The sequence below is a fragment of the Punctularia strigosozonata genome (assembly GCF_000264995.1).
Source record: "Punctularia strigosozonata HHB-11173 SS5 unplaced genomic scaffold PUNSTscaffold_6, whole genome shotgun sequence".
Classification (NCBI taxonomy): domain Eukaryota; kingdom Fungi; phylum Basidiomycota; class Agaricomycetes; order Corticiales; family Punctulariaceae; genus Punctularia; species Punctularia strigosozonata.
In genome coordinates, this window is record NW_006767438.1 from 1,025,210 (window position 1) to 1,045,108 (window position 19,899).

Consider the following 19,899-nt stretch of genomic DNA (forward strand, 5'->3'; position numbering starts at 1 on the left):
GGAAAGCTACCTTTCAGGTATCATAGGATAAGCTACTCATGACTATGCATGTAGTGGCTACATAGTCGACGGGATGTAGCGCCGGCGCGGACTTTCGGAGCGCTGATATAAATCACGATGCACCGGAAGCATCGTCGTCGCGCCAAAGGCCGCCGGAGTCCATGATATACCTCGATACTGTCACTCAACACCGTTACGCTTCCACCACTGGACACATTGAACAGTTTTCCTCCGAGCTCGTTTTATCTTTGGGACGGTTAATATCGAATGCGACATACGTTCAACACCACCTTACACCCGTACCTCATCGATCTACTGTCACCTCGCTGAGATATGTAACGTATGTGCATGTTACGCACCGCTGCGCAATCCCCCTGTGGTTGCATCCGGCTCTCCGGAAGCATGACTAGTATACTGTGCATCCACCCCTAATGCAACATCGCCCCCTAATGCAACATCGACACAAATCCCTCTCCCGTTCCTTTCCTGCTCAGCTGTTCGCCTCGGAAAAAAAAATATGTACTCTCATCCATCTATACATACTGTATGTAAGATATGAAGTAGGAGCGAGGCTTGGTTCGGGCTACAGAAAAACATTAGGACTGCTCGAGTGAGTTGATGCAACATGTCGCGAGTACTCCACGGCCTCGCTTCGCCGGATCGGTAACGCAAAATTCATAAAAATATTTTATAGTACTAAATACCTTGTATCCTATTTGCTACGCCATCCCGATTTTTGATTGCTGTAGTAATGCTGCTGTAGGAGGATGTTCAACACAAAGGACGGTGTTGGCGTGACGGATGAGTTCAAATCCGCCTGCGTTGATTGGCCTGAGCCGCTTGAGTCCTGCGTTGCGCTGCAGCCTGCATAGACGTAACGCCCCAGATGGCTTACCAGCTCATCAAGGTGCGTCCTCTTCGCCGATCGCCATCTTACCCTCGTAACGATGCCTCCATTCTACCCAGGCACTGAAAGCAGAGAATGTTCCCTACGTCGTTGCGCCTTACGAAGCCGACGCGCAGCTCGCCTACCTCGAACGCACCGGCGCCGTCTCCGCCATCCTCACTGAAGATTCGGACCTGCTCGTCTTCGGCTGCCGCCACGTCCTCTCAAAGCTCGACCACGTCTCCGCGACCGTCTCCGCTGTCTCCCGCCCCGACTTTGGCTCGCTTTCCTCCTCCGACATCACCCTCCTCGGCTGGTCCGACGTCCAACTCCGCGCGATGGCCATCCTGAGCGGGTGCGACTACCTGCCCTCCATCCCGGGCGTCGGGCTGAAGACCGCGTGGTCGCTGTTGCGCAAGCACAAGAACGTCGAGAACGCCGTTCGCGCACTGAGGCTCGAGGGCAAGAAGCCTGTGCCGGACGGTTACCTCGACGCCTTCCGGCTCGCAGAGAAGGTCTTCCTCCACCAGCGCGTGTACGACCCCGCCCAAGCGCGCCTCGTCCACCTGAACGACGTTTCCCGCCCGGCGAGCCCTGGGACGCGCGCAGCGAGGCCTACGTCGGCGCGTAAGTGCCCCTCCATCCCCCGGTTCTTCCTCATGCAAAAACTGAACGCGATGCTGGGATGTGCAGTGACGTCGCGACCGAGACCGCGGCGCGGATCGCCACTGGCGACGTGTGCCTCGCCAGCCTCCTGCCAATGACGAACATCAACCCACACTACCGCCCCGGCAGCGGGCGCAGACCACTCCAGCTCACCACCGAGCCCAACCGGCGGCACTCCACCTTGTCCTCCACCAAGGACAAGGGCAAGGGCAAGGCCGTCCCTACTGCCGCCGCGCCTTCGCCTAACGGCGGGCTCCTCAACTTCTTCGGTGCGTGTGCCGTGTTCGGCTCCGCTGTTGCAGGCGAACTCTAACTTCGCGTCCTGCCGACATACAGCGCCGAGGCCTCAACCAACGAAGGCGACTTCGTCCGACAAGCGGCCGACCGTGATCGCGGGCCGCGAGAGCGGCAAGCGCACCCTGACGGAGGTGCTCGAACAGGACCTCGCCGCGAAGCGGAAGCGACACTGTCACCGCCGGTCTCGCTCTATCGCAACCACCACCACCGCGGCCGGTGCAGCAGAGCCGATTCTTCTCGAGCCCGGCCGTGCCTGTGGCGGTGGGACCTTCGCGAACACGGACAGACGACTACGCAGGGTCCCATTCCGCGGACAAGGAGAACGTTCGCGCGCACGGGCTTAGGGACGAAGGACGACAGCATGAAGAAGACGAGCTCAATCTGGACGCGGTCGTGTTCTCGGACGAAGCGGAGATGATGGTGGAGGCCGGACGAGACGGCGTGAAGGGAGACGCTATCGATATCGATGACGACTGGGACGACGCGCCCGAGCTCTCGAGTCCTCTGAAGGAGCGGAGACGCCACTCCGAGCCGTCGCACGACGTCCATCGGGCCAGGCGAAGGAGCGAGAGCGAGTCTGATATCGAAGTCCTCTCCAGCCCGCCTGCCGTTCCCCGGCAGCCATGGGGCGCCGACGTAGACGACGACGACGTACCGGCCCACGCCCTCCATGCGTGCTCGAGATGTCTGGAGGCTCTCACGCGCCTACGCCACCGGGGCAGGTGACGTGCACGAGGGACGGGACGCCCGATATGCGGGAGATGCTGGGCGGCGGATCGAGCAGCGACATTAACACGGAGTGTGACGACGACGACCAGGGCCACGACGGCGCGGCAAGACCCGGGGCCGGGTCCGTCGCAGTCGAGCGCCTCGTCAAAGTCTTCCGCCCACTCGCGGCTCGAGACCCCGCGCGATGACGTGCGTTCCCGAACGGCCGTACGCGTCGTCAGGGTGCGATCCTTCGACAACGACGACGATAACGTCGACGAAGTGGCCGACATCGCGCACGCGCACGCGACGGACGCCGTCGCGCGCGGCTGGTGGACGAAATGGGCGCTCGGCACCGGGGAAGGTAAAACCGCGTTATCTCCATATATTAAGGGGCAGCCACGCCCCGTGTACGGTGATTTCTCACTTCGTTTTTCTTCCATGTTGTTCTAGGGAGGGACCTATCCGAAGCGGGGCACGTTACGCCGCTGGGACGCCATGCGCACGCCGGCACGAGCGAGCGCAGCAGCGATGCCAGACCCTGATGACCGGTCGCACACGGCGCCAGGGTCCTCCTCCTCCGCCACCTCCAACGCCGTCGCTCGCCCCGCGTCGTCGTCGTCGTCGCTGTCCTCCTCCTCCACGCCCAGCGCCGCCGACGTCAAGAGACGCAAGAACCTCATTTTCGGTGGGGGCGGCGGCCACCGTTCTCGCCGTGGCTCTATACCCGCGCGATCGCAAGCCATTCAGAAGCACGAGAAGTAGCTTGGTTTCATCTCTTATGGGCGCGGCCGTGTGCCTTCACCGCGTTATATCCACAAACTCGGACGATAAGGAACCACGCGCACGACCTGTACAGCATGTATAGGCGCCAGACCGTGACCTCGTGCCAAGTTGACCTCCTTCTTTACCATTGACGTGCAACATGACTACGCTCGTGGCCTACACGTTCCACCGAGCGCCAACGTCTCCCACTGTCTGAAGTGCTACATAAGATGCCTTGCATTCAATTTTTGCTGCTCCCGTCTTCATTTGCAATCTCTCCTGAAGATAGTCATGGACACCTACGCAAACTCGTCCGGCCCAGCACTAATTGCCTGTCTGGCCGACTTTCGCAAAGCACATCCCAAGGCCTCTCTTACAACCAACAACTGTACCGGTGGTGTCGTCACGGACGAACTCGTCTCCTTCCTCAACCTCACATCCGCCGGAGCGGTGTCCGGTGGAGTGACCTGGCCCAGCTTCATTGCCGCGTACTGTGTCAACCCTCCCGTACGACGCTTACCGCACTCCGATCAAATTAAACGGTTGATGAAGTTTCTTTTTTTTTCTTCATGTAGCCCGACGATGGTTGTCCGTTTGGCGCGTGCCCAAATTCAGACATTGCAGGTCAGCCTTCATACTGTGTTCAGGAGGCGCCCCAGATGGTCCGCATAAGTTCTTCGCAATGATGGCTGACAAGAAATGGTATAGGTCTCTTTGTACGCATCGCCAGTACGTCTTAAACATGCCCTTCGGGCCAGTTCATGGTTGGCTGATCGGACCATGGCCGGTAGCATACGTTACAGCATTGTGCACTTGTACGTTCACGCTGTCATATGTTCCTCTTCTTGACGCTAATCGGTGGCCATGAACGTGGACAGCTACACTCGTTGTGTGCGAACCAGAGGGCGTAGACATTGAGGAAGGTAGAATCTATGATTCTTCGATTCTGCCATCATCGTTATGCTCACTATGAACTTTAGCTATGTGGGGACATCTTGCCCTCCTGTACTCCCAACTCATTTCAGCACTTGTCGCGATCCGCAAACATCAGCTGACTCGACTGCATACGATTGTCGTGGCGCTTCTTTGCGGATCACCCATGATGATGCAGCTTATCTATTATTCGGTCGCACGGTTTCCTCCCATTGACACGCTCCTACGTAAACATGGGTGGCAGGTACCAATGATCGATGGCCGTGAATCACCACGCACAGCGCCTCCAGTACAGACGGTAGACGATGTAGGTTTGAACATGTACAGTGGGAGGCAGTTGAGATAACTGATAATATCCGGTGAATTGCAGAGCAGGCATCAGGTCACGGACCCGGAACGAGTCGAACACATAGGTGCCCCAGTACAGCCCGCAGGTAACAATGTAGGGTTAAACATGTACAGTGGGCGGCAATCAGCAGAACTAATAATATATAACAAATCGCAGAGCAGGCACCGGTTTACGGACCAGATTCGGGATGAGGACGAAAATCGCAGGGCGCAGACTAGAGGCACACTGTCGATCGCAAGGGCCAGAAAGGACCTGACCTCTCGGGCACTACCGTATGCCATAATCGGGGCAGTGCTACTATGGCTTGCTATCATGCTGGTTGGATTCATCCCATCTCACGCTGTTCACTATGCGCAGCGTTCTTGCCACGTAAATATCCTAAGGCCTGCAATCGCTATCGTGATCATGCCAATAGGTTATGCTATAAACCTAGGATTCGCTCAGGTAAATCTGACATAGTTGGGTGTTTGATTCCTGCATCGCAGCTGATAACTTTCATATAGTCCACATTGCATGGGGGTAGTTCATGGAAGACCCCGGAAGAATTTAGGCTGGCATTGAATACCCGGTATCCGAATATGCCGGCGTATATATATGCCGTTTTGGATCAGCTGTACAATGCTTTCTTCGGAGCTTACCAGTGAGTCTCTCCTTAATCATGGTTTCTGGTCCTTCTAATTGTGATTGTAGACTAAGTCAGATAGTAGAAAGGCTCATGCGCAACATCAGGGCCCGTTCTCCTTTGGATTGGAGACCAACCCTGCAACTTGGTGGATCTGTCAATCAAATGAAGACCCCGGAAGAGTTCAGCAGCACCATGAGTGCCCGGTATCCGGATATGCCAGTGCTCATACGTTCTACTTTGGATCGGGGATATAGGACTCTGTTTGCAATTCACAAGTTAGTCTCCTCAACGATGGTTTCTGATTGCCATACTATGCTTGGGTTCAGCTAAATCAGAGACTGAAAGTGACTTCTATCCAGATCTCTCTATGACCCTGATGTTGAGGTGAACTTCACAGCCATCGGCTTCATAGCAACCTACTTGAGGCTGGTGCTATCACCGCCACTGTGCTATCTGATGTACATCGGTCTCGTTGAGTTCTGCTATGTTCCTTGGATTGTACTGGTGGAGTTGTCTGTCCAAGACATTCCGGACCATAGGCTTGTAATCTCCTTCGGACAGGTACGGGGTCATCATAACATTTTGACGACATTCACATTTTGATGACCTACTTTAAGGTTCTAGCTCTACTTGCTAGTGCCCCCGCTGCCATATCCGTGGTATATGTTATGCCGGAACTAGCTCGTATTATGTACAGGAGCCAGTATAACGTGGCGACGACTGGAGGGGTCCTGGCCTAGTGCAGCCACGTTATTCAATCGGATTACCTTGTGCGACACACAGTCAATCAGGGCTGAATGGGAAATACTGTAACGACTGAGTGTCACATCAGCTCACCCAGAAGTTATCACCTCCGCTATGGCCAAATGCCTAGGCATGACGTCTTGAAGTTAGTGTCAGAGGCGTCGCCTGACGCGAGCGCCCTCAATGATTGTCGCTGGTACTTCACCAGTATCGGCAGTATACATCGTTGAACAGACAAGCAACCAAATGTATTCTCTCAGCCAAACGCAATGACCATCCTCTCGCGGAGGTAGACGGCATGAACAAGGCCCGGACGCCTGTCCCCTCGGACCAGGACGCTATACACCGGTGCGGTCCCATGTCGAAGGCCCAGGATTCGTCTGCGGCGCACAGAGGGCGGAAGATTCGGTAGGAGGCGCTGCCTGTCTGAGTCGATGTCGGCGACGGGCGAATGCGGCTTCAGTGCCGATAGCAAAGGCGTGATGGACACCGTGATCGGAAGAGAAGACGAAGCTGATCAAGGGGAAAAGATAGAAGATGAGGAAGACGAGACTCACCAATGCGTCCAGGCTGCGGCGCAGAGATAGATTTGAGCGCGGAAATCACCGTATGTCCGATGGCGATCTCTGAGTCGGTTCTTCAGTATGTTCAGCATGCGCAGAGATCGAAGCGGAGGGGGCGTACTGGCGAAGATTCGTGGATACCGTCACCCATGGGCTGACGATCATCCAGAGTAAGCACGGTAGAAGAAGAATGAAGGAGCACCGCGGCGTGAGAGTGAACACAGATTTGGGGAGAGAGAAACTGAGTGCACACAAGAGGACATTCGTGAGTGCAAGAAGCCTGTGCCAGGCGGGTATGCCATCGGGCGTGATCCGGGCAAGGGGGACGATGTACGCAAACGGCGCGAGGAGCGCGCACCACGCGAGGACGTAGGCGAGGTCAAGTGCGCCGACGAGGGACGGACAGTGCTCGCGGAGGTCGCGGTCCCAGGTGAAGCTATCCACGGCCCGGAAAGAAATCGAACTGGACTTGGCGGATGAGGAACACGAACTGGAGCGAGAGGTATCAACATCAGGTACGTGTACATTGATCACGCATGCGATACACACCTCGGCGATGGCCAGGAAGGGCATGGAGAGGAGGAATGCTCGATGAGGAGGCGTCGTTAGGCGCCATACCGCAGCGAGCCCGTTGGACTCCTCCGCGGGTCGGTATTGCGATGACTAGCAGGGGCATGGCCGTGGCTGACGAGCTCGAGCCTAGAAAACGTGTAGGCTAGCGCGGAACGCCTCTTGTAGCTGCGCCGACCGTCATCAAGGATGATTGTAAGAGCGTCTCTCCCAACAAGCTCGTACTTATGCCCGACGCGATTGGCGCCATGGTGGGAGCGACGGGGGGTTTCGGCATCCTCCGAGGGCTCGCTCGTACTCGACGCCATGATCTTAACGTTGATGCGTACCGGGGAGTGCATGGTTATCACGTTGACGATACACTTCTCTTTCAAAGCGCTCTCTCCTTGGTCCGACACCTGAGCTATAGCGTGAACCGGGCGCGTCTCTCACCAACCACCCACCTCGTGCCAGGCTCTCCGACCATCGTGCTACGATGGGCGCAAGAATATAGGGTGTCCCCTGGTGGGGGATGGGAGTCAAACAGCCAGCGTGGACATCGCACGTCTTGAGCCACTGGAGTCTGGCGAAGGATGCGCAACGAATGTAGGCGGATCGTCATAGGTTTATTACGTTGTCATGCCACGTTACGCGACGGAGCGGAGGCCTCGGCTTTGGCGCGCGTTTCGCCGACGTCCATCCCGATGGCCAAAGGAAAGAAACGTAGCAAGCACCCTCAAGTTGCTGCTGCAAACCCTGCGCAGAAGGCTTTCCCGACTCATGCTCAGCAGGAAGCATTCTCCGTCAGGATCTGCAACCTGGGTGGGGATTGGCCGGAGGTCGTCATGGCCGCCCTCTCCGAATCGTTCGGTATCCCGCCGTTAACGACGCGCAAGGGGCTGAAGCAGGTCCACGTCAACTTCGACGCGCTTTGTGATCGCCTCGACGCCGCGTATGCCATGTACGAGGAGGAAGGGAACGTGATGGTTCTGGGTGGCATCGTGAGGATATACTCCAAGATGTGCGCGGACGGGATACTTCGTGACAAGCTTTTCGAGAGAGGTGCGCATGAGATTTGACAAGACCTCCGGCTCGTATTCACAACGATCACCCGTCGCAGGGTTAATGCAGAAGCTTATGCCTCTCTTGGACTCGGATCTATGTCGAGTTCGCCGTCTTCCCACCCCGTCTATGTTGTTCAAATGCTAACCCGGCGTTTCATCATATCTAACAGTTCGTCGCGCTGCGGTCGCTGGTGACCATGACGCGATACGGAAATCGTCCCGTGCGACGCGAGATCGCCCGCACCGTCACGCGGCGACTCCTCCGGCTCGTAGACGAACGTCCCAACGATCGCAGGACGGAAGAGATGTGCATCGGGATCCTGTCCGCCTGCATCTCGATCGCGGTGCACGACCCGAACAACCCGCCCGACGCCGAGACCATGAGGGACATATGCATAACGGAGACGCTTGACAAGGCCGTACGAGCCGCGAAGCGCCCGGGATGCTCGCCGTGGCTCATCGGCAAGGTGTTGGCGCTCTTCCAAAACGCAGGCTGTAACTGCTCCGAGGTGAGGACACCGCTTATATAACGCCGAGTTCTTGATATCCTGACGAAAAGCCTCTTCTGCCCAATCAGGACCTCCGCAGGAACCCCTCGGCGATCAACCTGGTGATCGCATTCCTGCGCAGCGACGATCTCGAAACGAGATGTTTCGTCGTCTCCAGCCTGCTCCTCGTCCACTTTTGCGCCCACGAGCGTGATCGGTTGGAATACGATGTCTCCAAGCTCCGACATACTCTCGACACCTGGGACTGGCCCCCTTACATTCTCGGCGCGATGGCGGAGTTTGGTCGGGAGAGATGCGACACCTCTGTCCAGTACAATACGGCCCTCGATATCGACAGGGCTAAGTGGGATTTAGTCGAGACCGGCAACCTGTGCAGATTCGGGAAGACGATTGTACGTCATCTTGCGACCGATGTGGCGCGTCTCATGGATATCGACGTTGCCTAGGCCAGGTGTATGCTACGTTCCGAGTGCCCGATCACTCCGGGCAAGTTCGAACTTTACGGACGAGGCCCCGATTTCCCGCCCAGCTTCCAGCTGACCACGGGCGTTCTGGTATGCGTTTCACTACGCGCCATATCCCGCTTACTGGTGTTCATCGAATATACTTTATCCACAGCTGCTTGCGGCAGACGCGATGGATCAGACAGGCTCCCGGGACGAGGCGCACTACCCGGTCATCTTGCGCCTGAAGACCCTGCTCGTGTGCAGGATGTACGATGAAGCATGCTCGCAGGCGCAAGCCGCCGCCGCGCGCGACCCGGACGTCGCCTACTACTACTACGTCGCCAGCATCAGCTCCAAGCGCGATGTCGGGCTGCGCTACGCGAAGAAGGGGCTACGATGCACGAAGACGCTGACGTTGAACGTGAAGCTCGAGCTGCTCCGCCAGTGCGTCGAGCACGCGGGCGCGCTGGCGCTCGCCGCGTTCCAGGCGCACGACGTGAAACGGGACACGCGGCGGGAGGAGGGCGTCGCGTTCCTCGTGAGCGCGCTCGGCGACGCGAGGACGTTCATGGCGGAGGCGCCGCCCGACGCCATGGCCATGAAGGCGATCGCGAACTGGTATATCCTCTTGTTCCTCGCGATCAAGGGTAAAGAGGTCCGGACCGATCTGCGAGACGTCGCCGTGAGTGACTCTGCCATTCCGCGTACGGGCCATACGACGACAGCGGTCGACTCACACGGACTGCTCACGTCATAGGACGCGCTGGAGAAGATACGGATCAACGAAGGTGTCGCGGAGTGGCTCGGGGCTCGAGTGCCCAACACCCAGCAACGCCTGGCGCGGATGATGGTGGTGGAAGGGTACGCCGTCGCCAACGAGGAATGGGGAAGCGCTGTCAAACGCAGCGACGACGCCCCCCTTGACGTCTCCGACGAGCCCTTTCAACTTCTGGATCCGGGAAAAGCGATGAGCGACCTGGCCGCGTGGCTGGACGACGGGCCACTGGTGAGCTCCGACGAAGAGGAGTCGACATCGAGCGCGGATCGTCCTGCACAAGTCCGCCTTGCGCCGCGTAGGGTGACGATCGACTCTGTGTCGCTGTATCTATGCAGCTTTTGCGAAAATCCGAGCGCTGCGCTGAAAAAGTGTGGAGGCTGCGGTAAAACTCGATGTGAGACGCCGTCGATCACACTTCCGTTGTTCGGCATGTTGATGTTTCTTGTAGATTGTGATGCCGCCTGTCAGAAAGGGCACTGGAAAGCCCACAAACCCCTCTGCCAGAGGTCATCGTGAGAGCTTATTCTGAATCCGAGAGTTCCGTCTCGTTTCCACAATCATCTGAGGCAACTGCGACCTGACTATGTTCAACGCCCCCGGTTACTTAGGTCTGACTGACCAGCACTCGTAGCACTGAAAGGTCATGACGGCATTGTTGTACGTGCACCGGGATAGCGAAGACGGGCATCTTAGCCCTCGAACCACAGATGACCTCTTTCACGAGTTCTCTTGCGACTTGTACTTACTCATTTCTGTGCCAGCAATACATCATGTTAACTGTGCTGTGAGGAATTGAGGATGGTGTATACGTTGTGCGATGGCTCTTGTTTATCCATCCGGGAGCGACCTGCGTCGGCAAGGCATGCGAGAGTACTGCCGTCTTTCGTTCGCCTTCCAGATGACGTCGATGAACAAGAATGTTGCCTCCCGAGATGCAAGACAGGTTAAGTAGCATCAAGGTCAAATATACTCACTGCTTCATTCCAGCAAGGGAAAACAAACGATCATTGCTATAAGCCTAACCAGAATCTGCAACATACGATACACAGATGGCAACCCACTGTATGCCTCGTCACTGGCGCAAACCGAGGACTTGGTACGATTCCATCTCAGCCTGGCTTTGGTCAAGGTGCTGGCCGCCAGACCAGACGTGATCATCTCCGCCACTGCACGGAACCCGTCGACAGCCACAGAATTGCAAACGTGGTCGTTCCATTAAGGTTCATCGCGGGCGACAAGGCGAGCGACGAAGCCGGTATTGCGGAGATCAAGGCCAAAGCCGGCCGGGACGTTGTCATATCCAACGCAGGCAAGCGGCGCTTTCGCGCAGATCAACAGCGCCGACCATTTAATCTTAACCCCCCAGGGAGATTCCAGGATTACCGCCGCGCGATCGACGTGACCGCGGATCAGCTGCGGGAGCATCTCGGGGTGCGTTGCCTCACACAGTATGGATAGTCTCATTGATAGGTGAACACCATCGGGCCGTTCGTGCTGTACCAAGCGAGCTTCAAACTGCTGAAGGCCGGCTCGCCCAAACCAAAGTCCATCGTCATCACCTCTGGCTTTGGCAGTATCGCGACTGGCGCGCAACGCGAGGGCGTGCTCGCCTACGGCATATCTAAGGTGGCGCAGAACTACCTGACCAGAAAGTGGCACTTCGAGCACGAGAAGGACAGGTTGAGTACGTGATCATCTCATGCTTCGACCTTATCTCATCCGCGCCTTCGTAGTCGCGTTCTCCATTTCTCCCGGGGGCGTCGAGTCGGACATGGGTACGCCCATACTGTAGCTCACACTGGAGAGCGCACATGTTCCTTGTTTTGATTTAGCTCTGAATGCGATCCGTGCTAAGGGAGCCGTGGCCGAAGAAGCCATCAAGCGCGCAAGGGCGTACGGGAGGATGAAACCGGCACAGGTAGTCGCGGACCAGGTCGTCCTGCGCGTGGAGGAGGCAACGCGACACAGTCGTGGTGGCCAGCTGATTTCGATCGACGGTGAGAAGAGGGAGTGGTGAATGGTTTTCCTTCCAAGAGAAGCACGCGGGTCGAGCTTGCGCCGTCGAAGTCATAATTTGGGGCTAAAGGCCAGGGAGCTATGCATTCGTCACGCTTCAACGTCGGGTCTATGTCTTCAAGGTTGTATCATTAAAATCATGTCGGCGACAAGCCTACACATCCAGAGGTAGACCATACAAGGCTATGATTTGGTCACCATCCTGCTTCGATGGCGGGGTTCCATAACGCGGCGGGCTGCTCACCACCCCTGCGAGCGATTTCATCATCCGCCATTATCGAATTTTCGATTGCCATGATTACTTCTTGGCAATACCGTCGAACGAGGATGACACGAGCGCGTCGCCCGTCCCAGGTAAATCTGCCTCCAGCACGTCCCACAGGCTCGGGCCCTTCGGCTCGAACCCCAAATATTTCTTCGCGCGGTCTGGCCTGCTCCTGGAGTTCGCCGCATATTCGTACAGGGAAAGTCCCGGGATGCCGAACGCAGCGAGCATCCTGTCGATTTCCTGAAGACTGAGCTGTTTTGGATCTGGGCTAGGAATCAGGCCCTGCGCGTTGAGGATCTTTCCCGTCGCCCGCGCAAGCTCAAGCTGCGACACTTCAGAGCTCGATACGAAGTAGTAACCCTATGACAGGATTGAACGTTAGCTACCAAGTAAAGGTGAGGAAACAGCAAGAGGCTTACTTGTCTTCCCCAGACGGCGTTTCCGCCACCTGCGACCGCCTCTTCGACGAGCTTGACGAACAGCCACGCCACGTCATCGACATGCACCCAACTTCGGGTGTTCGTGCCGTCCCCGGCGTAAAATGCGGCGCCGACACGGAGGATCTCGTCCCGGAACACGGGTAAAAACATGCTCTGCGTCCGTCCCGTACCATGCCCGCGCCCGTAAATATCCGAAGGCGCCACGATCGCGCACTTGAGCGCGTCGCCGTGCGCGTCTGCGGCGGACTGGATGATTTCGTCCGTAACTCGGTGCCAGCGCGTGGGCGGGAGAGAGGTGAGGGTGTCGATGTCGGTGAGGTCGGACCAGACTTTGGGGTTGAGGGTGCCGAGGTGGGTGCCCTCGACTTGGTCGCCGAGCGTGCCCGTGCCGCCGAGGTGGATGTAGAAAGCTGGCGAGGATGGAGAAGCGTGGCTGAGTAGACCCGAAAGCAGCGCGCGGACACACGATTCGTGATCAGAGTTGCCGCAGTCTGTACATTGGTCGGTGTTGGATCAGTTCAGGCAGGGGGCTACACGGGCGACGGGTAACGTACGGATGACGATGTCTGCATCCGAGGCGGCGTCGGCGAGGATATCGGTGCTGTCGTAGTCGCCCTTGACGATGTGAACGTTCGGGTATCGCTCTGAGAACCTCGGGGTCGGGTTGCGAAGGAGCGCGGTGAAGGTCCATTCCGGATGCGCTTTTACGAGCGCGTCGAGGATGGAACCACCGATGTAACCGGTAGCACCAGTACTGTGCGTGTACCGTTAACTTCACTCTAAGAGGGAGGAGTAAGCGTAAGGTGGCATGACGTACAGAAAGAGTTTTGGCGTCATCGTTTAGGTGTTCGGGCGACTGCGTTCAAAGGGGGGATGTGCTTAACCACGAAGCGCAGCGGCGGAACGCCATTTTATGCGCGGACCTGGATGACTGTCGCTGATTAAGCCTTGTCCGATAGCCACCTAACTTATGCTGATCGAGCAGAGCCTTCGTCAGGAGAGAAAAGGACAGCAGGACACTGGGCGCTGGGCGTCGGAGGCAGCTGTGGATCGCCCGGCATAGGTGGTGGCTGTGCTGACGGAGGTGGGTTGCGTCGGGGAATGGTGGGTTCTGACGTCGGGCGAGTGCAAATGGAGAAACATGTCGGGCAAATACTCTTAGTATCAGCGGCGCACTGCACATCAGCGCGAGCCTCGATGTGGTTGTCTCCGGGTGCGTAGCCATGCTCCTCGAGGGTCGCCGTATTGTCAACGCCACCGCTCCTGCGTCGCGGCCATCTGAGCACGACCACGGTCACAGACAAGGTCGTAGCTGAAGTAGATGCTGCGGCAAGAGACCAGTCAGCCATCAACTACTCGGACGAGCAACTTCGAGGTCGTGACATACCAGATTATCGAAGACACGAGATAGGAGCAGGTTGCAAGGCTACTTATTGACAATAAGGCCGACTTCAGAGAAGTGTTGTGTTCACACTCTAGTAAGTCTACGACATCGCGAGTAGGAGGCGAGATGCTCATATGATCACACCCCTCTCAACTCCCGATCGCCGAACTAGCCAGAGTTTCGGGCCCCAAGCAGTGCCCACGTGCGGAGAACATAGCGAATCCGCGTGCCTCGACGAAACCAATATTGCATGTATCAGTAGCAGGGGTCGTGCCTTCAAGTTTTCTGTCATGTTGACTGACGGAGGGGGGACAGTTCGCCAAGCGGCGCCGTTTGTCTGCGACGGCAAGCGGCTGCGGTCGCGCCGTAAACGGCGATCGCATGATGGAGGCTGCGATTTTGCAAGATGTGCGGTTATAAGCGTAGGACGCAATATAGGGACGCATGCGAACCATAGTGTCCATGTGACGGCACAGAGGATGAGCAGTGGGCGGGAGTCGAAGTACGGCTCGTGACGGATTCTGATCGATGGGTGGGTGAATCGGTTGATGCCGTGCAAGGAGGATGATAAAGGAAGGTTCAGACGTACTCGCAGCGGCTCGTGGTTACTGTGACTGATATCGCTACGGTGACCCAGAGTGAGCTCGGGAGGAGCACGCTATGTGCTCGCGCGTCAGCACGGGCATGTAGGAGGTTGAATGGTAGGGGAATACCAGATCGCGTTGGTAACAGCGACGAGCACGGGCCGCGCAGGTGTGCCGTCTGTCCGAAGCCGAGAGAGGGCAAAGAGGTACGCGAGCGGTGAAAGGAGGGTGAACCACGTCAGCGCGTACAGGCCGTCCAGCGTGGCCACAAGCGGTTTGCAGTGATCGCGGAGGAAGACGTCCCAGCGGATGCCGACGTAAAGATTAAACTCCATGTTGGAAAGGAGCATGACGAGCTGGGCCGGTGAACGTCAGCGGTCTCCACTGTGAGATCGAGCTGAGAGTGATGCACATACCTCAGAGATGGCTAAGAGGGGCGTGAAGAGGAGAAAAAGTCGGGGAGGAGGCGACGCGAGCGCGCGACCAAGCACGGACAGTATGCTGGATTCCCGCCAGGTTGGCGTCGTGATCGGTACCGCAAGAGACGTCGACATGGTCGCCGGCACCGAGCGCAAACCTGGGGAATATGAAGGCCAGGAACCACTCTTTCTAGAGCTGGAAATTGCAGTCCTACGCCGGGGGTGTATGTTGCGTTGACAATGGATGTGCTAAGAAGGATCTGACTCCCATCATTACGCCCGCTGGTCGTGGTACCGATGGAAGAGGAAGACGAGCTGCACTCGGCATTTGCCGCACCAGGTCGTTCGGCTTTGCCCTGTGACCAACCTTGGAGATGGGCTAACTGACGCTGTCGTCGACTATTTGCTGCCGCCATTGAGCGATGGGGGGCAGTGGACTTGCGGTGGACGTGCTAGAACTACCCGATCTGATAATTCCAGCCTCCAGGACTGTGTATATATCCGCGTGGCTCAAGGCAAACTGTCAGCCTGGTCGGGGTTCTGCCATAATATGGTTCTCCCACTCTGTCTGTCCTGCAGGTTCCATTTACTTTCATTACTATGGACTCTATCTCCCCCGCGCGTCTCCTCAGGCTGATATAGGCTCAAGCTGTCTCAGGTCAGGCGTTCCGCAGCCGTATCGTTCTATTTTCGTCCGAAGACGGGGACGACGGTACGCATTGAACTGCCATGCATCCCTTTCTACATCGTGATATTCTTCGACACTAGCCATCTGGGGTCGCCTCGCGCTGGTTCTCTCCCAGCTCACCGCCGGTCTGATTGCGATTTTCCGAGGGACAACTTACCCGACTGCACGCAATCAGTCTAGCCCTCCTCTGCGGATCACGGGCCCATCATGGCGCCACTTCTCCTCTACTCGCGGGCGCGGTGATCGTCCGCCGCGGCGCTCCTCTCCAAGCTTGGGCTTGGTGCGCTTCTTCCCCGAACGATCTCCCCGCGACGCGAAGGCGACAAAGTTGCGCCTACCACCGCCGACGATCATGAGAAAGGGCAACGACGACTCGGACCGTGGACCATCGGACGAGGGAAGGAAAGCGCCCACCAAGCCGGCTCACTCGCTCATACCGTGGGTCATTGGCGGCAGCGGTGCTACTCTGAATCACCGTCGTGCTGATCAGCTTCGCACCTTCGCACATCGTCCTCCTCCCTCAGCCGTCGTGTCATGTAGACAGCGTCTGGCCTACGATCGCCAGTCGCTTCCGGCTGCAGTGATCAGAGAGATAGGACACATCCGGCCAAGATGCATCAATGTCGTATTCATGGGACGGGTGATGGCGTGTAGCTTGACCGTCGGAAGCTGCTACATTCCCTCGATTGTCATGGTTGAACTTTCAATCATGAGTGTGCCGGACCATCATGTCGTGGTATCTTTCGGGAAGGTGAGAACATGCTGCTATGCTTGTGCCATTAGACAGCACGCGCTGAACACGCGGAAACTGTAGTTATAGCGCTGCTCGAGCTTGCCCAACTCTTGTTCTGTTGTGGAAAGCTGACCAGGCATTTTGTAGCCTGTGATGGGATTATTGGGGCGATGCAGGTGAAGGCGTTCAAACCCACCTACCCCAGGTACGCGATGGAGAACGCGAACCCTCTAACGCGACCCCGAACCCATCGTGACATCGATGCTATTGCACAACTACGTCGTTCGTCTTTCTTCTTGATGGTTTCATATGACCGAGGCCGAAGAGCAGCAGGCCTGAGATAGGCGCCTTGATCCAGAGTTCCCTGTGAATCTGATGCAAGCGACGACTTTGAACTGAACAACGGCCAGCGGATAATTCGTCTATTGAAGGCAAGTAATATGCCGGGTGTCAGCCCATTGACAGATTCTCTTTGTCAGAGGGTATTCAGTGATTGCAAACAATTCGACGGCACGGTTGACCGTGCCGGTTGATCGTGTGTAAGAGAAGCATATGTGTGCCGGCAGAGGCAAACGTCGGGATGCCAGTGCTCTAGGTTGGCTCTATAGCTCGCATGCCAGGTTGCAATGTTTCGATGCCCGAGGGACGGAGAAGGCCCCAGTTTGATCAGGTTTTCGTGAACTCTAGAGTAGCATCATCCAGCTCCTCCGATAGGATTGCCGCATATGGCGTTTTGGTGTTGTCGCAAGTTATGCTTTGTTTCATTTTGAGCCACTGCAAAGCAAGACAAGCATGGCACGCGCTCACGGACCCACTCAAGCAAACATAAGCAAATACAGTGTAAAGGCACTGCTTGATGCAGCCGCACTCCTTGATGCAAACGACAATTCCACACGAAGGAAGTGTCTGAGAGTTCTGAGATTAAATCATGGGGTAGATTCATGCTTGAATATACTAGATCCGAGTTTTCTAACGAATCGAAGCACTCTCTGATTTTCTAAAAATCGTTCACTTTCGCAAACAGGCTGTTTTGAGTATGTACCACAAGATGTGCATCCTGTTTCGCTTCCAATTACAATCGGATAACCTCCACAAAGCACCAATGCATTGTTTTATATCTCGGGTGCAGTTTTCATTAGTGACATAGGATCATCTGTGGCGGGTAGCAACTCAGAGCCTATCCTGAAGAGCGGAGGGTGATGCACCAACGCACGACGCGCCTTGGGAGCGTGTGAGAGCTTACCGGCATAAAACGACGGTGTGACCCGATGTGATGGCTGCATCAGCTGCCGGGGGCACTGCCACTGCATCAACGAACGTTTTCTGCACGCCAGGCCTCCCCTGGGCGGATCAACCCTCATTGCTCACTTCTGCCTAGATTTCATCCGAAAAAAATTGTGCGGTATGGAAGTAGTAGCTTACATAGTTGTAGGTGGTCAAAAGAAAGAGAATGTGGCATGTGCGAAGTGCAGGAGCCTGCCGGTTTTGAGTGCATCAACCAGTGCCTTTACACTGTAGTGCTTTGCCCAAACAGGGAAGTCAAAGCTTTCCCACAGCAATCAGTGGGTCCCAAGAACACGAGGCGATCAGCCAGATTACCTTTTCAAGTAATTACCGCAGCATCGCGTCCAAAAAGGGTAACACCCCGCTACTCGACCAAATCAATCAGCCCTTTATGGAAGGCGCGTCGAGTGGCTCACCCCATCCCGTCCGCATAAAACGGCGGGAGCTCTGGGCGAGGGAAAGCATCCTCTGCCCCCACCAGAGCCCCGTCGTACACACCCCAACAACCTTCTTTCCCCCATCCCGCGTTCTCATTTGCAAACATGGTCGTGAGCCTGAAGTCGAAGCAAGTCCCGCTTCCGGTGCCTGGTCTCACGGAAGATACATATATGGTAAGCGGGCTTGGATAACGCCACCTCTCGGTCATATGACTGACGACATGTCCTCTTTGTCCCCCAGGGTCACCAATGCACCGACGCATGCAGAAGTGGTCGCCACGCCTGCGGTTACTGCTCAAGAACCGTCAACAGGCCCAGCGACGTCAAACGTCATGTCGTGAACTCCCACATCGCGATCGAGTGAGTCCATATCATGCGTCAACGCGTCCGTATGCTGATCTACGCGTCTTCTAGACGTCAAAATAGACATCACAAGCTATTTTTTTGCACCTTCGAAGGGTGTGACGCGGACATTGCAATCAACGGGGCACGCGGCAAACAGAGCTATGAGATCCACATGAGGGCGCAGTACGTCTGCACGGTCGTGAGCGCGTGTCCCTGCTAATCCAACCTACCTCTTAGCCTCGGCATATTCACCCCCTGCCCGTGGTGTGACTTCTCCCACACTGACCCCGCGAGGGTCAGCAGACATAAGAGGAAGAAGCACCCGACTCTATTCGAAGAGCAACTGGACGCTGCGAAGACCAGTCAGTCCCAACGCGAGAAACAGCAGGCCTCCTCCTCCTCCTCCTCCTCCTCGGGCGCCGCTGCAGCGAAACGTCGCGACGCTCGTACGATACGTCGCGCCGAGCGCGGTGTCGGCTCTTCCTCCAGCGTCCAGGACATGGGCACCCGCTCGTCCGTCAATGTCGAGTTCACGATCCCACCTCTCAACCTGGAGAACTTCCAGCTCCCCGTCTTTGGCCTCGAGCCCGTCGCAAGCACCAGCGCTAGCCAGACGATGCAGCTGCCATCGGAAAGCTCCTACTTCCTTTCCAGCCCCTTCGACTCCGGCATCCCCGTTCATAGCTTCAACGGAGGCGTGTTCGCCCCCACGCCCGGCAGCAGCGGCAACAACACAGCCCAATCGCGCGCACAGTCGACGTTCACGTACGACTTCACCTATCCCGGCTTCAACAGCGGCCTCGGTTTGGAGTTCTCCCCCTTCACCCCTGCTCAGTACCCAAACCCACTCTTCACGAACGAGTTCGACGCCACCTACTACATCTCCCCATACCAGACTCACAGCGAACTCCCGCCGGACGCCTTCTACCCCTCCTCTGGGTCCGCGTCCCCGTACGCGGTCTCTGACGAGTACGGCTCCCCCGCGTCGATGGACTCCCCTGGGCCCATCACCCCTCCCGGCTCGCTTTCCCCAGACTTCAGCAACGTCCAGATGACGCCTTCCTTCCTCGCCAAGGACATGGCCGACCTTACTCTGGACCCCTCCATGAACTGGGACCAGATGTCGTGGTCGACGGTTGGCTACTAGAGGAGTTTCGCGCTTCCGATACCCTTTGCATCACCCGGTCTCGATTCATCCGGAACACCGTGTCTCTTCAGCATTGTATATTCTCCCGTGTAGCTATAGCGGATCCTCTCGCAACCGGACCATAAAATGGTCCACGGACTTCTCTCGCTGCAGTATTCGTATCTTTATCTTCGTCATTTATCATCTCGTACTTACGCGACTAGGTTCCGTGTTGGCACTTTGTATCACATCCATTTGGGTAGACCTTCTCAGTCTTAGTAAGGATAGCTTGC

General features: G+C 56.8%; 6 protein-coding genes across 6 annotated transcripts; 3 read left to right on the forward strand and 3 right to left on the reverse strand.

Annotated features, from left to right (window-relative positions):
• Positions 1-886: 886 nt before the first annotated feature.
• On the forward strand, positions 887-3,322 carry PUNSTDRAFT_134221 (uncharacterized protein; the record flags this gene model as incomplete). Its single annotated transcript, XM_007383682.1, has 8 exons — positions 887-907; positions 967-1,517; positions 1,580-1,821; positions 1,889-2,065; positions 2,136-2,500; positions 2,572-2,699; positions 2,800-2,921; positions 3,015-3,322. 8 exons carry the CDS (start codon positions 887-889, stop codon positions 3,320-3,322), a joined length of 1,914 nt encoding a protein of 637 aa, XP_007383744.1.
• Positions 3,323-6,384: 3,062 nt separating this feature from the next.
• Positions 6,385-7,423, reverse strand: PUNSTDRAFT_120498 (uncharacterized protein). The gene is made up of 3 exons (XM_007383683.1): positions 7,086-7,423; positions 6,658-7,026; positions 6,385-6,599 (listed from the first exon to the last, which is right to left on the reverse strand). The coding sequence occupies exons 1-2, from the start codon at positions 7,210-7,212 to the stop codon at positions 6,698-6,700; spliced, it is 456 nt and encodes a 151-aa protein (XP_007383745.1). The 5' UTR covers positions 7,213-7,423; the 3' UTR covers positions 6,385-6,599; positions 6,658-6,697.
• Positions 7,424-7,787: 364 nt separating this feature from the next.
• On the forward strand, positions 7,788-10,660 carry PUNSTDRAFT_102596 (uncharacterized protein; the record flags this gene model as incomplete). The annotated part of the gene is made up of 8 exons (XM_007383684.1): positions 7,788-8,147; positions 8,206-8,252; positions 8,320-8,658; positions 8,727-9,050; positions 9,105-9,212; positions 9,277-9,786; positions 9,862-10,276; positions 10,331-10,660. Coding segments are annotated over 8 exons (2,171 nt in total), but the record flags the coding sequence as incomplete, so codon positions are not given.
• Positions 10,661-12,196: 1,536 nt separating this feature from the next.
• Positions 12,197-13,443, reverse strand: PUNSTDRAFT_44515 (nucleoside-diphosphate-sugar epimerase; the record flags this gene model as incomplete). Its single annotated transcript, XM_007383685.1, has 5 exons — positions 12,197-12,526; positions 12,586-13,039; positions 13,073-13,097; positions 13,161-13,360; positions 13,424-13,443. The coding sequence occupies 5 exons, from the start codon at positions 13,441-13,443 to the stop codon at positions 12,197-12,199; spliced, it is 1,029 nt and encodes a 342-aa protein (XP_007383747.1).
• A 30-nt stretch (positions 13,444-13,473) lies between these two features.
• On the reverse strand, positions 13,474-15,200 carry PUNSTDRAFT_52458 (uncharacterized protein). Its single transcript, XM_007383686.1, has 6 exons — positions 14,991-15,200; positions 14,704-14,930; positions 14,580-14,648; positions 14,443-14,511; positions 13,994-14,381; positions 13,474-13,930 (listed from the first exon to the last, which is right to left on the reverse strand). The coding sequence occupies exons 1-5, from the start codon at positions 15,126-15,128 to the stop codon at positions 14,279-14,281; spliced, it is 606 nt and encodes a 201-aa protein (XP_007383748.1). The 5' UTR covers positions 15,129-15,200; the 3' UTR covers positions 13,474-13,930; positions 13,994-14,278.
• A 3,040-nt stretch (positions 15,201-18,240) lies between these two features.
• On the forward strand, positions 18,241-19,627 carry PUNSTDRAFT_44516 (uncharacterized protein; the record flags this gene model as incomplete). Its single annotated transcript, XM_007383687.1, has 4 exons — positions 18,241-18,309; positions 18,377-18,495; positions 18,550-18,663; positions 18,718-19,627. The coding sequence occupies 4 exons, from the start codon at positions 18,241-18,243 to the stop codon at positions 19,625-19,627; spliced, it is 1,212 nt and encodes a 403-aa protein (XP_007383749.1).
• Positions 19,628-19,899: the final 272 nt, after the last annotated feature.